Raw genomic sequence first — 14,970 nt, 5'->3', positions numbered from 1 at the left:
TGGTAGTTTCGAACCACTGACCTTAAGGTTCGCAGCCCGATTCGTAACCACTACGCTACCAGAGCTCCTTAGATATAGGATACAGAAATAGAGAGAGAAATGTACAGAACAGAGAGAGATAAATAGAAATAAAGAGATAGAGAAATATGGTGGTGGTGGTGGTTATGTGCCATGGAGTCAGTTTCAAGTCATAGTGACCCTGTACAGGGTTTTCAAGGCTGTAAATCTTTATAGGAGCAGAAAGCCTCATCTTTCTCCCATGGAACAGCTGGTAGTTTTGAACTGCTAACCTTAAGGTTTGCAGCCAGATTTGTAACTACTACATTAACAGATATATAGAGAAAGCGAGAGAGAAACAGATACAGATAGCTAGATAGAGACAGAGATGTTATTAAGTGCCATGAGGTGGTTCAGATACAAATAGAAACAGAGATAAAGACAGAGAGATATAGATAGAGTTGTTGTTGTTAAGTACCAATGAGTCGATTCAGGATTCAGATAAACATAGAAACAGCGATAGATAGAAATACATATACAGAGAAATATAGACAGAGTGAGGACAATCTTCACAACTAGCCTTTTAAACAGAGAGGCTAAGTAACTTGCACAAGCTAGGATTTAAACCCGGGCACTCTGTTTCCACTTCTACACCTTTAAAATAGCAAGAGTGATTCAGTGTTTACACATTGTTTCTTTCAGGTCCTTGAAACCCCAAATGATAGCAGCAACTATCTTTACCATATGGGTTAATGTTTCTTGATTTGGAACCATACTGGAGACGTGGTGTGGCTCTGTGGTTTAATGTGCTGGACTGCAAGTTTGTTTTGAACTGCAAGGTCGGTGGTTCAAGCTCACTATCTGCTTCTCGGAAGCCCTATCAGGGTTGCTATGGGTTGGAACCAACTTCACGGCACTTAACAACAACAGTGTTTGAGGGGAGTTCTGGTGTGGCGCTGTAGGATAAGCACTGGACTATTAACTACAAAGTGGATGGTTCAAACCCACTAGCCTGCTCCTTGGAAACCCTATACAAGATCATTATGAACTGACTCAATGGCATGTAACAACACCAGCACAATGTGTCAGGAGAATTCTTGGATCTACTTTGTGGTCACAATTCTATTCTCTCCACACCATGGGCAATGGATTCGTTAGTTACGTATGTGTCTGCTAATATTCCAGTCCCACAGAGAGAGGGTAAGAAAGATAAACTGGAAAGACTGATTCCATCTTAGCAGTAAAAGGATGAGGGCGATAGCTTCATAATTCAGGTTGCCAGTCTTTTTTAGAGATAAGAAATCTTGATGTGAGTAAGAGATTCTCAGAAAGAACAGGGATCTAAAAGCCAATCCATTCTAATGTCAACAGCAACACCACAACTCTTTCGGGGTTATCTGTTGCCTTCTCAAGGCTGGGGTGTAGTCCTGATGGTTCTGAGAAGCAGATGTTACTAACTTCTCATGTTAACGGGGATTGGTTCAGAGACGCTCCCAAGGCATGTCCAGGCATGTCGTAGGTAAAGAGACCAGCGAAATAATGACTACCAGGCTGGAGGGATACACGATTGAAGGCCTATTTTAATGCTTCACTCCTTCTTGAAGGCGGCTATTTGCATATTATTTATTTTTAATCTTATAGCTGACAGATTGATTCATAATTAAAACTGTGTCATATGTTTGCCCACCAACTCTCCTCCAAAACAGACTTTTAGGTAGGGTTTTAGGTGCCAGATTGAATGCAATTCTTTGAAGAAAAAAAAAAATCTCTTCAAAATATAGAAATGGTTTGAGCTGGGAGATCTAATTGTTCATGAGATTTCTCCAAGCTGCTAATTGGGAGCTCCCATCAACTGGGTTACTAAGGGAGTGCTCACCAGGAATGAAGGGGTAATCTGGAGCAGATGGGGAAAGAAAGGTGTATCTAGCACTCTCTCTCCCAAAGCAGCTTAAATGTAGCCTTTAAGTTTGCATGAGTATAATTGGGACCAACTATTTCTGCTTTTTTTCCCCCAAACTTCTAAAAGTAACAGAACAGCTTTCCAGACCAAGAAACATGCCATAAGTCTCAAATGATAAAATAATATTGTACAGGTAACCCACGAAGAAGCTCTGGGAGCACCGTGGTTAAGAGTCAGGCTGCTAACCTCATGATCAGCAGTTCAAAACTACCAGCCATTCCGCGGGAGAAAGATGAGGCTTTCTGCTCCTGTATAGATTTACAGCCTCGGAAATCCTATCCAGGTTTGCCATGAGTTGGAACTACCACCACCAACAACCCACGAACACTGCAACCCAATGTAAGGTGGAAACCTGCCAGAAGGAAAACTCAAATATTTCTTACTAAATAGAAAGGGGCTGAAAGTGGCTAGAGTGCACTCTGTCAAAGGCGGGATATTTACAAGACCCAGAAAGACTAGGCAGTCCTGTTAAGTTCTGCCTCTCACAGGCTTAATCCAAACCACAGTCACCAACACTGCTTAGCCCTCTCTGTGTCGGGCCCTGGGGTCGGCATTCTGCTGGCATTGGTGTTTAACTCTCCCATCAACCACATGAGGCAGGGATTAATGATTACCAAAGCATGTTTTACAATGTTTCTCAAATACAAAGGTATCTTAGAACTAAGAAAGTGTCTTTCTCCACTTACCCAGATCCCAAAGAGTAGTAACAAAATTAATGATGCACTGTGTTTTCAATGGTGTATTAAAAGTGAGCACCTACAACATCACCACCCATGTTACAGGTACAGAAACAAATGGTCAGGAAGATAAGTATGAGGGCAATTAGTAATCGAACCCCAGTCTGCCAGACCCTCCATGACTGGGATCGCTAAGTCACATAGTGTCTCCATAGAACAGCAGAACTAAACACTACAAGGATTAAAAGCCACTAGTCCCAGAAAAAGTAAATATGAGGGCTAAGGAGAGTATGAAAGTTATACGTGTTAAGAAACTAAACCAAATTACTTTAGCACCACAGTGGTGGTGGTAGATGCCATTCAGTTGATTTCAATTTGTGGTGACCCCATGTGTGTAGGGGAGAACTCTGCTCCATCCCTAAGCCTGCCAGGCTGTGACCTTTTTGGAAGCAGATCATCAGGTCTGTCTTCTGAGGCACCTCTAGGTGGGTTTGAAGCACGTGTAAGCAGGAAAGCACGTGATCATTTGCCCCACCTAAGGATTACACTTGCATTAGTGGTGGTGTCAGCACATGCCAAGTTGGTTCTGATTTGTATTGACACTGTATAGGGTTTCCAATGAGTGGCTGATGGGTCTCAACCGCCAACCCTATGGTTAGAAGTCCAGTGCATATCCTGTAGCACCACGCCCGTCTATTAAAGTCAACTTCCAATTGAAAAACTGGAGATGGGGGTAGATTACAAAGGGTTATAAGGAAACTTTGGGGATGATGTATATACATAATTTTGATTGTTCTGATGGTATCACAGGTATGTACACATGTCAAATTTTATCAGCTTTTCATACATCAATTATACCCCAAGAGGGCCATATTCAAAACTTTTTTTTACAATTTTTATGTTGAAGGGCTAAAAAGGAGAAAAGAGAACTCCAGGTAAATAGAACGGGATTACTAATGCACACATACAAATGCACCCGGGTTTATTTTAGAAAAAAAGAGTAATAAAAAAATCAGAAACAGTCATCTATATTTGATTCAGTCATCATTTCTGAGCATGTATTAATACAGGCATAATTCATGTTTAAAATTAGAAACCAAGACAATAGACATAATATTTTTAAAAACTAGGTCAGAAGAAAACGGGAACAGAACCCACCAGCTCCTCAAGGAAAACAGGAAAGAACAGAGAAAGCCAGCAGCCATTTCTTAAGTGGATCTGCCCTCCTCAACTCAGCCATAAAACCAAACCAGAGCCACTGCCAGCGCCATCAATTCCAACTCAGAATCACCCTTCAGGACACAGGAGAAATGCTTCTCAGGGTTTCCAAGGTACCAATCTGTACAGGAGCAGACAGCCTCATCTTTCCCCTACACAGCAAGTGGTGTGCTGGAACTGCTGACATCGCAGCTTGCAGCCCAACACCCAACTCACCACGCCACCAGGGCTCCTTGATTCAGCCACAGACTTCAGGAAATGCAGACCCAAACTCAGTCAGCCAGGTGCCAAAGAGAGCCAAACATGGGCACAACTCATTCCAGTGTGAGGTGTGTACTCATCAGAGGACAGTACAAGATACACAAATGTTTCCTGACAGCCTTACCCACAATAGCCCCACAGGGAAACAAGACAAAGGTCCATCAACAGGACAAAGGATGAACAAGTGTAGACTATTCCATGGTAACAAAATAGAACAAATTATTGACCAGACACAGTATGTATAAATCTCAAAGACAATATGTTATATGAGAGAAACCAAACCCAGAAGAGTATGGAGTCTACGATTCCATTTTCATGAAGGTCAAGAAAAGGCAGAACTAATCTAACGATGACAGAGGTCAGAATTGTGGTTACCTTTTAAGGTGTGCTGATGAGAAGCAGACATGAGAGAACTTCGTGGGGAAGGAAAATATTCTGTATATTATCTGGGTTGTCGTGTTCCCACATAAAAATACCACCAGTCTGTGTGCTTAAGATTGAGGCACCTTATATACTTCTTGCTGCTGTCTATGCCATTGAATCAATTCCCACCCATAGTGACACTACACAGGGCTTCCTACACAGCAGTTTCAACTGTTGACCTTGTGGTTAGCCATCCAGTGCTTATCCTACAGTGCCACACCAGGGCTGTATATATATTATACTGTATGGAGTCCTGGTGTGGCACTGTAGGATAAGCACTCGACCTTAAGGTCAGTTTGAACTGCAAGGTTGGCAGCTCAAACTCACCAGTCCCTCCTCGGAAACCTTTTACTGGGTTGCTGTGAGTTAAAACCAACCTGACAACACTTAACATATAATATTAAATCTAAATGAAGGAGGAATAAAAACATATGCTGGCAGGATGTAACTTCCCATGTATGATAACTGCAATGGAGATAAAGAGTTTATTACAAGAAAAGACAAGATATACATGGAGGAGGGAAGAAGGGAAGTGTCTGGAAATCCACAGATCCAATAACACAAGCAAGGACAAGAGCATGAGAAACTGAGAAGGTAGTAAGTAACATTGATAAAAAAGACCAGAAAAAAGAGTTGGAACCACAACGAAACAACATCATCTTCATCTTCTTAGCTAGGGGCTTATTCCAATTTTTCATTCTCTGGCAAGATCAAAAATAGATGGCATTTCCAAGGACTCTGCCCTATTACGTACCCCACTAATGACATTCACAGGATTTACTTTTATCAGTATAAATAACGTCTCCCAAAGAGATCAAGACGCTGAATTTGCACATGAGCAAGTAAAAATGTCTACGTCTGCAGGGGAAGACCTGGGTGGTTTTTCCTCCCTGCAGAGATGGGGGACAAAGGATTCCCACAGAGGTCAGTGCTCTGGCACCTGGACAGTCTCTGGCTCAGGCTGGCTCTGAATCGCGTACACTGACGCAGGTGCAGGGAGCTGTCTTGGGACTGTTGTTGCTACTGAAACCGATGAGTGGTTCTGCAGAGCACATTATTTTGACCATTCCAACTGCCCTCCTTCCCCACACATGAAGAATGGTTTTAATTTTTAAGAATTGTCAGAAACTTGAGACACGGGTTATCTAGGGCTCACAACATCCAAATTAGTTTGACCACATTAAGCACTTCAGGCTGAGAATCCGTGTCAAAAGTCTATTGCTTATATTATACAGTGATGTCCCCCTCTCCTTCTTGGCTGTAGCTTCACATCAGTTCAACCACCTTTGGTTAATACTCACAGTACAGCTGTTACGGAGAGCATCAAATTTGCGCTGGATTTCATCTCTATGTGCCTAAAAGGTAAGAAGTTGATTGTAAATTTTTCATAGGGTAGAAGAACAATCCTACATCCTATGGATAAAATACAGAGAACAGCAATTTGCCTAGAAAGCAAAATATGCTTTTGCAGCAACCTCAGCACCTGTTTGTCAAAGAACAAATTAATCAAGTCACCCCCAACATGAGAAATAAAGGTATAGGAACACATGATACTATTTAGACACGTACAAACCTTACAAATTTATGTACCACTTACCTAACACGTAGGGACTAACTAAAGGAGCGCTGGTGGCATAAAGGTTAAGTGCTTGGCTACTAACTAAAAGGTTGGCAGTTCAAACCTCCCCAGCGACTCAATGGGAGAAAAGACCTGGCGATCTGCTCTCATAAAAATTACAGCCGTTCTACTCTGCCACATTGGGTCGCGGTGAGTTAGAACTGACTAAATAGCATCTAACAACAACAACAAGGGACTACTAGGAGAAAAAAAATTAAAACACACACATACACACACACAACAGCAAATGATGAATTGTTTACACTTCTTCATTTATTTTCCCCTTTCTGAAAAGAGGAAAAACCCTTCCCTCTTCTTGCTAACTGGCCCATCCTTCCTCAACCTACTCCCTGAGACAGAAAGACAGGGAGACAGGCCAACAAAAATGCACACATACGTGGGGGTACACATGGATATCCATAAAGGACCAAGTGAGAACTGTTCTTTCAAACCAAAAGCTGCTGAAGTCCAGGAAACCTAGCAATGACCTTGAAGAAAATATATAGGCTTTCTGCAAAGCAGAGCTGCCCTAAAAACAATAGCATTCATTAGTCACCAAGCATTTTTTGAGTGCATACTATATACCAGGTGCTGTGCTAGGATAAAGGAAGAATGGTCTCCGCCTTCATTCTGATGAGGAAAGACAAAATAAACAAGTTCATGACTACAAAGTCAGAAATGCTATGTTGGAAACAGCCCAGAAGAAAAAAGTAAGGGGGCAAAGAGGAACGGACTGAGACCTGTGGTCAGGGAAGGCCTCACTGGAACCTGCAGGGTGATGAGGAGTGGCCACACAAACACAGGTCAGGGCAGAAGGAACAGCCTTTGCAAAACCTTGAGTCAGGATAGTGCTTGGTGCTTTTGATGAACAAACAAACAATAGTGTGGGGGCAGCAGAGTGTTCTAAACGTCAAGCTGTGGCCCAGTAGCGAGCTACGACGAGTGGGAGTTTTGGTGTGTGTTATCCAATAAACAGTACAGAACAGTAAGCACTCAAATGTATCTTGGCTAATAAAGGTAAGCACTGATGTGGGAAACATTTGTCTCAGATGCCATAATTCATCAAAGGTACGTAGCGATCTATTATATAGCCTGTCATCTTACTCAATGTTGTGACAGAAAAAGTACTGCCCACCGAATGTAAGATGCACCCCAATTTCAGACCCTTAAGCACAGGACTGCTAACTGTAGGGTTAGTGGTTCAAACCTACTAGCTGCTCCTTGGAAACCGTATCCAGAATTGCTATGAGCCAGAATCGATTTAACGGCACTTACAACAACAAAAACTATTGATGAGATACAGTATACATGCTCTCTGCATTAGACTACAAGGTAAAATGTATTCCTCCATGGGGTGTGGTTGAACAATCTCTAGAAATCCATTTTACTAGAGTATAGCAAGAGAGAAAAAGTGGCCCAGGATGATAGAGGTAAGACCAGGAAGAATCCTGTAGGTCTAGGGAAGAATCTGAGTTTCATTTAAAATGCAATTAATTGGAAGCCCATCTAAGGTTTTTAAGAAGAGGAGTGACATGACTTGATTTCTGTTGGAAATTACACCAAAATGTATCACAATCAAAGAGCTTAAAACTATCGATAAAGAGAAAGTCTTAAAACCAGCCAGAGAAGAAGACAAACTTACACAAAGAACAATAAAAATAAGAATTATAGTAGAATTCTCCTGAAAAGCAAGCTAGAATATGGACAATGGAGCACCATCTTCAAACTAAAAATGAAAAGAAAAAAAAAGTCCACCCAGAATTCTATACCCAACAAAAATATCTTTCTAAAATAAAGGTGAAACAAAGACTTTTTAGATACAAAAGCTGAAGGCATGCTTCACCAGCCAGTCTGCACTGTAAAAAATGTTAAGGAAACTCCTCTAGGCAAAAGTAAAAAATAACCAGAAATCTAGATCTACACAGAGGAAGAGGAAACAGTGGCAAAACAAAGCAAAAATGAACAACTGCATAAAAAAATCACAGATTCATAAATTTAAAAGTTATAAATCACAATCAACTTTCCAAGTAATCAGACCATATTTTCATGGACTAATTTTATAGACAAAAAATTTCCCCCACCAAAAACTGTGGATTGTATAGCTATTGCTCAGCCACAGTAAGAGAGATTAGGTAGTTTAATGAGGCAAGAATATGATGTGTTCAAGTAGGGACATGGTTAACTCTACAGCTGCTGAAAGCCATCCAGAACCAAGCAAAAGCCCATTCTCTGCTAGGACCAATGACCACCCAAACTCTCAAATGCATTAAATGATCACCAATGACAAAGACAAGAATTCTGCCTAAAGAACAAAAAAACAAACTTTTCCTTAAAGAGCCAGATCATAACACCCTTTTGGATGTGTGAGCCAAATGTTCTTTGTGACAACTACGCAACTCGGCCCTCAGAGTCCACAAGTTGCTGTTAAGTGCCATCAAGGTGATTCTGATTCACACTGGCCCTATACATGGTTTCTGAGAAGCAACTGGTAGGTCTGAACCACCAACCTTTTGGTTAGCAGTCCAGTACTTATCCTACAAAATATCCTACAGGCAATAGCTATACAATCCACAGACAGCTGTGTTCCAACAAAACCTTATTTGCAAAAAACAGGCAGGATATCCAGTACGCTGTTACTTACCTATATTTGTTCTACAAGGTTATTTGCTCTGAACCCTCTGAAAGTCAGATATAGAACACTGAGATTGAAGCCAACATTTTCATTCTTCACAGCTTAAGTGGTGATTATAAAAAAAGACCACTGGCTGGATGGGGGTAGGCAGCCCTGTTCTATTCTCCTAGTAACAGTAAAGTTTCCCAGTAACACCACACCATTCAAAACTCACCTGTCGTACTGTAATCTGAAATTTCAATCAGTAATTCTGAATCATTTCCATTAAAATTACCCATTATGGCACTTTTGGACATTCCAGCTCATCAAAAGGCAATTCTTTTTGATGATATAATGTAATGATTTAGTTATGGCTGTAGATTGATTACTGATTATGAAGTGTAACTACAGTATGTAAAACTGACTCTGCTGTGGAGGAGAAAGATGGTGGACTAGACCAAAAGGGTATGTGGGCTCTCTGCAGCAAGGGTAAGGGAAACTGAACCAGGCAGACACAGAGGACAATCCTAGGACTCTAAGCTCCAAAGGAAGGGATAGACAAGTGGATCAAGGGCTTACTGGGAGACAGAGTTAAATAGACATGGCAAAAGAACAGGTGACTGACGAGCAGCGGCATTGACAAAACCTGCCACAGTCACGTTGACAAATTTATGAACGGCTTTAGAGAAAAGTAAGTATATTCATAATGCAGAAACTTTCCTAACTGTGGCTCATGGAGACAAAGGTGCAATTTTATTTTATTTTATGACCAGTGTACAACCCCAGATAAACTCTCACTTTTCAGGTGGTCAGAGTTACTCAAAGATTGTGAGCCCCAGGGAAATGCTAAATACAATAACCCCACTAGGGCATGCTCTTATCCAAATCTGCAAAGTTAACCCTGGGCAACCACAGACAGGCTCTCAGTAGGAGATGAGGTTGAACAGACACATGGGATGGAGAAAAAATGGAAGGAAAGGTAACAGGTGATCTCTGTGGGCATGCTGGTCACAGCATGGCCATTTTACACTTTCTCAGACTGCTGTGAAGGCAAAAGGCAAGTATGAAGCACAGCACACCACTTATTTATTAGAGGAGAGAAAGCCATTGACTTTAATTTTTTGCTGTGTAGGCTGGTTTGTTAGTTTGTTTTCCTTCTTCTCGTATCACATGACAAAGCCAGCAACTGCGGCCATACAGCCAAACACAGCCATACCCTCTACACTGCACCCATCCCCAACAGGGCAATAGCCAATACCCACTGCTAAAGAACAGAGCAGCAACTACAAACAACATTAGGTAAATCCATTCTGAACTGAACTAAACTAACAGTGCACAAAGAAGCTCATCTCCTGATCACACCCACCAGGAGGCAATTGGTGATTGCCTAAGAATATACCAACACATATTCATCAATTTAATACAAATACATCAATACCACAGTGCCTAGAAAGCAGAAAATTTCTGTTCACATGAAGAAACAAGAGTAGCTCAAGCAAATGATCGAAAGAAAGAGCTAGAAAATGCTTTTGAGGAAGAAGAGACACTGGAACTACCTGAAAAAGAATACAGGAATAATGATATTGAGGTATATCCAAATGTTTAATATAAAGGTTAAGGAAAACCAATAAGAATACAGAAAAGTGCTATAGGGACAATCAAACAAAAAGAGATATAGCATTGGAGACAAAAAAAAAAAAAAATCTGCAAATAGAAATTCAGAGTATCAATATGAAGATATCAGAAATGGACAGAACACTGAAAGGGCAAAGCAGTAGAACTGAATTAATGGAAGCCAGAATTAGTGAACCTGAAGCTAAATGTCTTAACGCTAGTAAGACAGAAGAACAATCAAAAAAAAGAATTAAAAAGTCTGAAGAAAGCCTATGATTCTTATAGGACAGACATCAAAAAGAGGAGTAACCTACAGGTAACGAGAATTCCAGAACAGGAAGAGACAAAGAAAACCACATAAAAGATAGTCGAAGAGCTGCTGGAAGACAAATTTCCTAATATCATGAAAGGAGAGATGATACGTATTCAAACAGTGAACAAACCCCCAAAACAAGACTCCCCAGAAGAAAATCACGAAGACATATCATAATCAAACTCTACAAAATGAAAGACAAGGTAAGAATCCTGAAAGCAGCTTGAGGCAAAATGAAAAATTACCTACAAAGGAAAACCAGTAAGTTTAAGTTCTGACTTTTCAGCAGAAACATGCAAGCGAGAAGGCAATGGGGAGACATAAACAAAACTCTGAAAGAAAACAATTGCCAACCAAGAACAATATGCCCAGAAAAACTGTCCCTCAAAGATGATGGTGAAATTAGAACATTTCCAGATAAATAGAAATTAAAGCCAACTTTATAAAAATACTAAAGGGAGTCCTTTGGACTGAGAAACAACAACAGCAGGCAACCACCATAGATGGACATACATGGTAGCACCACCCAGAATTCAATCCAGGAACAGAGTGTCCAGACTAAAACATAACTACAAGACTGAAGATAGGGAACCAGAGATATCAATAGATAACGAAGACAACAACAGAGCTAAAAGAGGGAAAAGTATAGCTACAGAATACCAAATGTCGAAGACATCGAGGAGATTTCAAGATACAGCAGATGGTTTTGATTTGGGAAATAAAACATTAAAATTATGAAGAAATTGATGAGAAAAAGCACACCAAAAACTTTAACTCATCACAGGAAAAAATTAGGAACAAAGAAACCAGCAGAACCCCAAAAAAACACACACAGCAAAGGGATGCAATCAATTCTAGTTATCAATAATTATGCTAAACATCAAAGGATTAAATGCAAGAGTCAAGAAACAGAGAGTAGCACAATGGATAAGAAATATACTGTCTACAAGAAACACATTTTCCACTCAAAGACAAAAACAGATTAAAAAGTAAAGGATGGGAAGAAATTACCAAGTAAATGGCAATTAAAAATGAGCAGCAGTGGCAATATTAATCTCTGATAAAATAGAATTTAAGGCAAAAATCAGCATAAGAGATAAGGAAAGGCATTATCTTATGATTAAATGGTACACTGAAAAAGAGGATTTAACAATAATAAATATCTATGCTCCCAATGTAAGAGCCTCAAAACACACAAATTAAATTCTTTGACCTCACAGATTTATATAGAGCACTCAACCCAACAACAGCATGATACGCACTCTTTTCCCATGGACACAGGACATTCTCCAGAATAGATGATATGTTAGGCCACAAAGCAAGTTTCAATAAATTTTAAACCATCAAAATCCTACAAACCAGTTTCTCAGATCACAATGCTATAGAATTAGAAATCAACAATAGGAAGAATAAGGAGACAAAATCAAATACATGAAGCGGATTAACATCTGCTTAAAAGCCAGTGGGGGGGTGTATGCATGAAAAAAACAGAGAAGGCACTTTCCCAGAGCAGCTCCAGAGCTTTGGATATAATATGAGAGGGGCATCAGTTTCCCGCGCTCACCAGTGGAGAAACCTGACTGTAGAGGGAAAGCACTGCGATTTCTGAATCAATCGGGATGCTGCCTGTGGGCCCCTCGACCTGGGATGAGATCAGAGGGTGGTGTCACAGCCAGACTGATACAGTGATATGGTGCTAAAAACCACGGAGTGGCATCTGGAAAAAGAGATGTGACCTATTTTTCACTTTTCTTTAATCCTCTCCCCCCTGTCGCACCCTCTCTGCCCAGGCCAGACACCTTCAGGGAGGTGGGAATGTACCCCCAAATGGGTCTGGCATTGTGCCCACAGTTTTTCCCATGGCACAGGGAGACTGTCCTGGGAGCCCCAACAGTCTCACAAACTAATTCTTTGGCTACTTCTTATGACGGCTGACTCTGGGACTAAGCCTTAAAGTTGACTTGGGTGGGACCCTTCATTCCTGCCTTACCTAACAAGAGGCAGAAAGTTTGACCATAGAGACAAACCACATGTGCACCTTGTAAAACCCCAACATAAAAGACAAGAGCCAATACCAGCTACTATATACAAGGACACAGCTATTTCAAGAATTATGCTGTGCATACGCAGACACTTAACTGACCAGCAGAGATAAAAACAGTAGAGACTCTTTCTTCCATTCATTTCTCAATATCTATCTGTGCACCTCCACGGTGGTGACTAGAGGGGCCTGAGTGAGTGGACACCTCCACCCACCGCTGGAGATTTTTACTGTGTATGCACACTGATCTGTCGGCTAAGGTTTTATTTTTGTTTTTGAGTGGTGGTTTTTGTCTCTGCTTTTATATTCTTTCTGTTTCTTGGCATTTTGGTGTCACTTTTTCCCTGGGGGTGGGAGCTTTCGCTCCCTACCTTACCCAAGAAGAGACAGAAATTGTGGCCATATAGCCAAGCTACAATAATACCCCATAATATCCCAACATCTGAAAAGGAGCCAATACCAGCTGCTAGGCATTACACATGAAAAGGGAAGCTTATCTCCAGATCACATCCACTAGGAGAAACTCAGTAAGCTTAACAACACAGGAACATACATTCATTTAATCACTGAAAATGCATCAAACTATTGAAAATGTCCAAGAAAAAAAAAAACAACAAAAGATCTCAGTACATGTCCAAAGACAGAAAAGAGCAACTGAGAGAAATGAGCTGGAGGCAGACATAGAATTCCCATTAGAAGAAGAGCAGGATTTGGATCTACCTGAGAAAGAATTCAGAAGAATGATATGGAGACAAATCCAAATGTTCCACAGAGGGGTGGAGGAAAACAAGGAAGTCAGTAAAGTGCTACAGGAGCAATCAAACAAGATAGATATAGCACTGGAAACAATTCAAAACCTGCAAAAAGAGGTCCAAATGATAAATAATAAAATATCAAAAATGGACAATACACTGAATGGGCAAAGGAGTAGAATTAAAGAGACAGAAGCCAGAATCAGAGTGCTGGAAGACAAATCTCTCAATACTGCTAAAACAGAAGAGCAAACATAAAAAAAGGATAAAGAAAATCTGAAGAGAATCTAAGATTCATGCTGGATAACATGAAGAGGAAAAATTTAAGAATTATTGGCATTCCGAAATAGGAAGAATCACAGAAGTCCACAAAGGAGATAGTTGAGGAACTACTGGAAGAAAATTTCCCTAACATTTTGAAGGATGAGAAGATAAGCATTCAAGAAGCTGAATGAACCCCAGGAAGGATAGACCCCAAAAGAAAATTACTAAGACAAATCATAATCAAGTTCTCCAAAATCAAAGACAAGGAGAGAATCCTAAAAGCAGCCAGGGAAAAGAGAAATGTTACTTACAAAGGCAAGCAAATCAGACTAAGCTCTGACTTCTCAGCAGAAATCATGCTGGCAAGAAGGCAATGGGGAGACATATATAAAACCCTAAAAGAAAGAAACTGCTAAACTAGAATCGGCTACCCAGCAAAACTGTCAATCAAATACGATAGTGCAATCAAAACATTCCAGGATAAATAGAAGCTAAGAGATTTGTCAACGCCAGTCCAGCACTTCAAAACCATCCTAAAAGGAGTTCTTTGAACCGAAACCCAAAAAGAACAGACAACAAACAGAGATTGACAGAACTCAGTCAAAACAAACAGAACTCAGTCAAAAGATAGCAGAGTTCAGAACAGAACAAAATTACAACAATGAATTCAGAGGGCGTGTGAGGCCAATCCAAGATCAAAATAATAACAATGTCAAAGAAGGGAAAAATATAGGAACAGAGATCCAGATAGTGAGGAGGTCAGATAAATTGCAGGATACAATAAACAGTCTTAAATGGAGGGAAAAGTTAATAGACTGTAGGGTAACCTCAACGAAAGTTAATACTTCACAACTTACCACGAAAATGAAGTTTCAAGTAGGACATGGAAATATTAAAAGTAAGAAGAAAATGGTAAGAAATAGCACAAAAAACATGAACTCAGCACAAGAAGGCATGCAGTACAAAGGAATGAACAGCAACACAAAAAGTTAATATAATGACAGCAATTAATTCATACCAATCGGTAATTACACTGAATGCCAATGGATTAAATATACCAGTGAAGATACAGAGTGCCTGAATGGATTAAAACACACACACACAAGACCCTTCAATATGCTTCCTGCAAGAGACACACCTTACGCATAAAGACAAAAACAGACTAAAAGTTAAAGGATGGAAAAAAATATATCAAGCTAACTGCAATAAAAAACAAGCAGG

General features: G+C 40.3%; 1 protein-coding gene across 2 annotated transcripts in view; it reads right to left on the bottom strand.

Moving 5' to 3' along the window:
- CIT (citron (rho-interacting, serine/threonine kinase 21)) overlaps positions 1-14,970 on the bottom strand; it is a 294,107-nt gene that overhangs the window by 55,945 nt on the left and 223,192 nt on the right. For both annotated transcript variants that reach the window (XM_006865452.1, XM_006865453.1), the window contains one exon: positions 5,838-5,891. In XM_006865452.1, coding sequence (XP_006865514.1) covers positions 5,838-5,891 — 54 coding nt within the window. The remainder of the gene's footprint in view (positions 1-5,837; positions 5,892-14,970) is intronic.

The sequence above is a fragment of the Chrysochloris asiatica genome, unplaced genomic scaffold, assembly GCF_000296735.1.
Source record: "Chrysochloris asiatica unplaced genomic scaffold, ChrAsi1.0 scaffold00078, whole genome shotgun sequence".
NCBI lineage: Eukaryota > Metazoa > Chordata > Mammalia > Afrosoricida > Chrysochloridae > Chrysochloris > Chrysochloris asiatica.
This window is presented reverse-complemented; position numbering and strand designations above follow the sequence as displayed.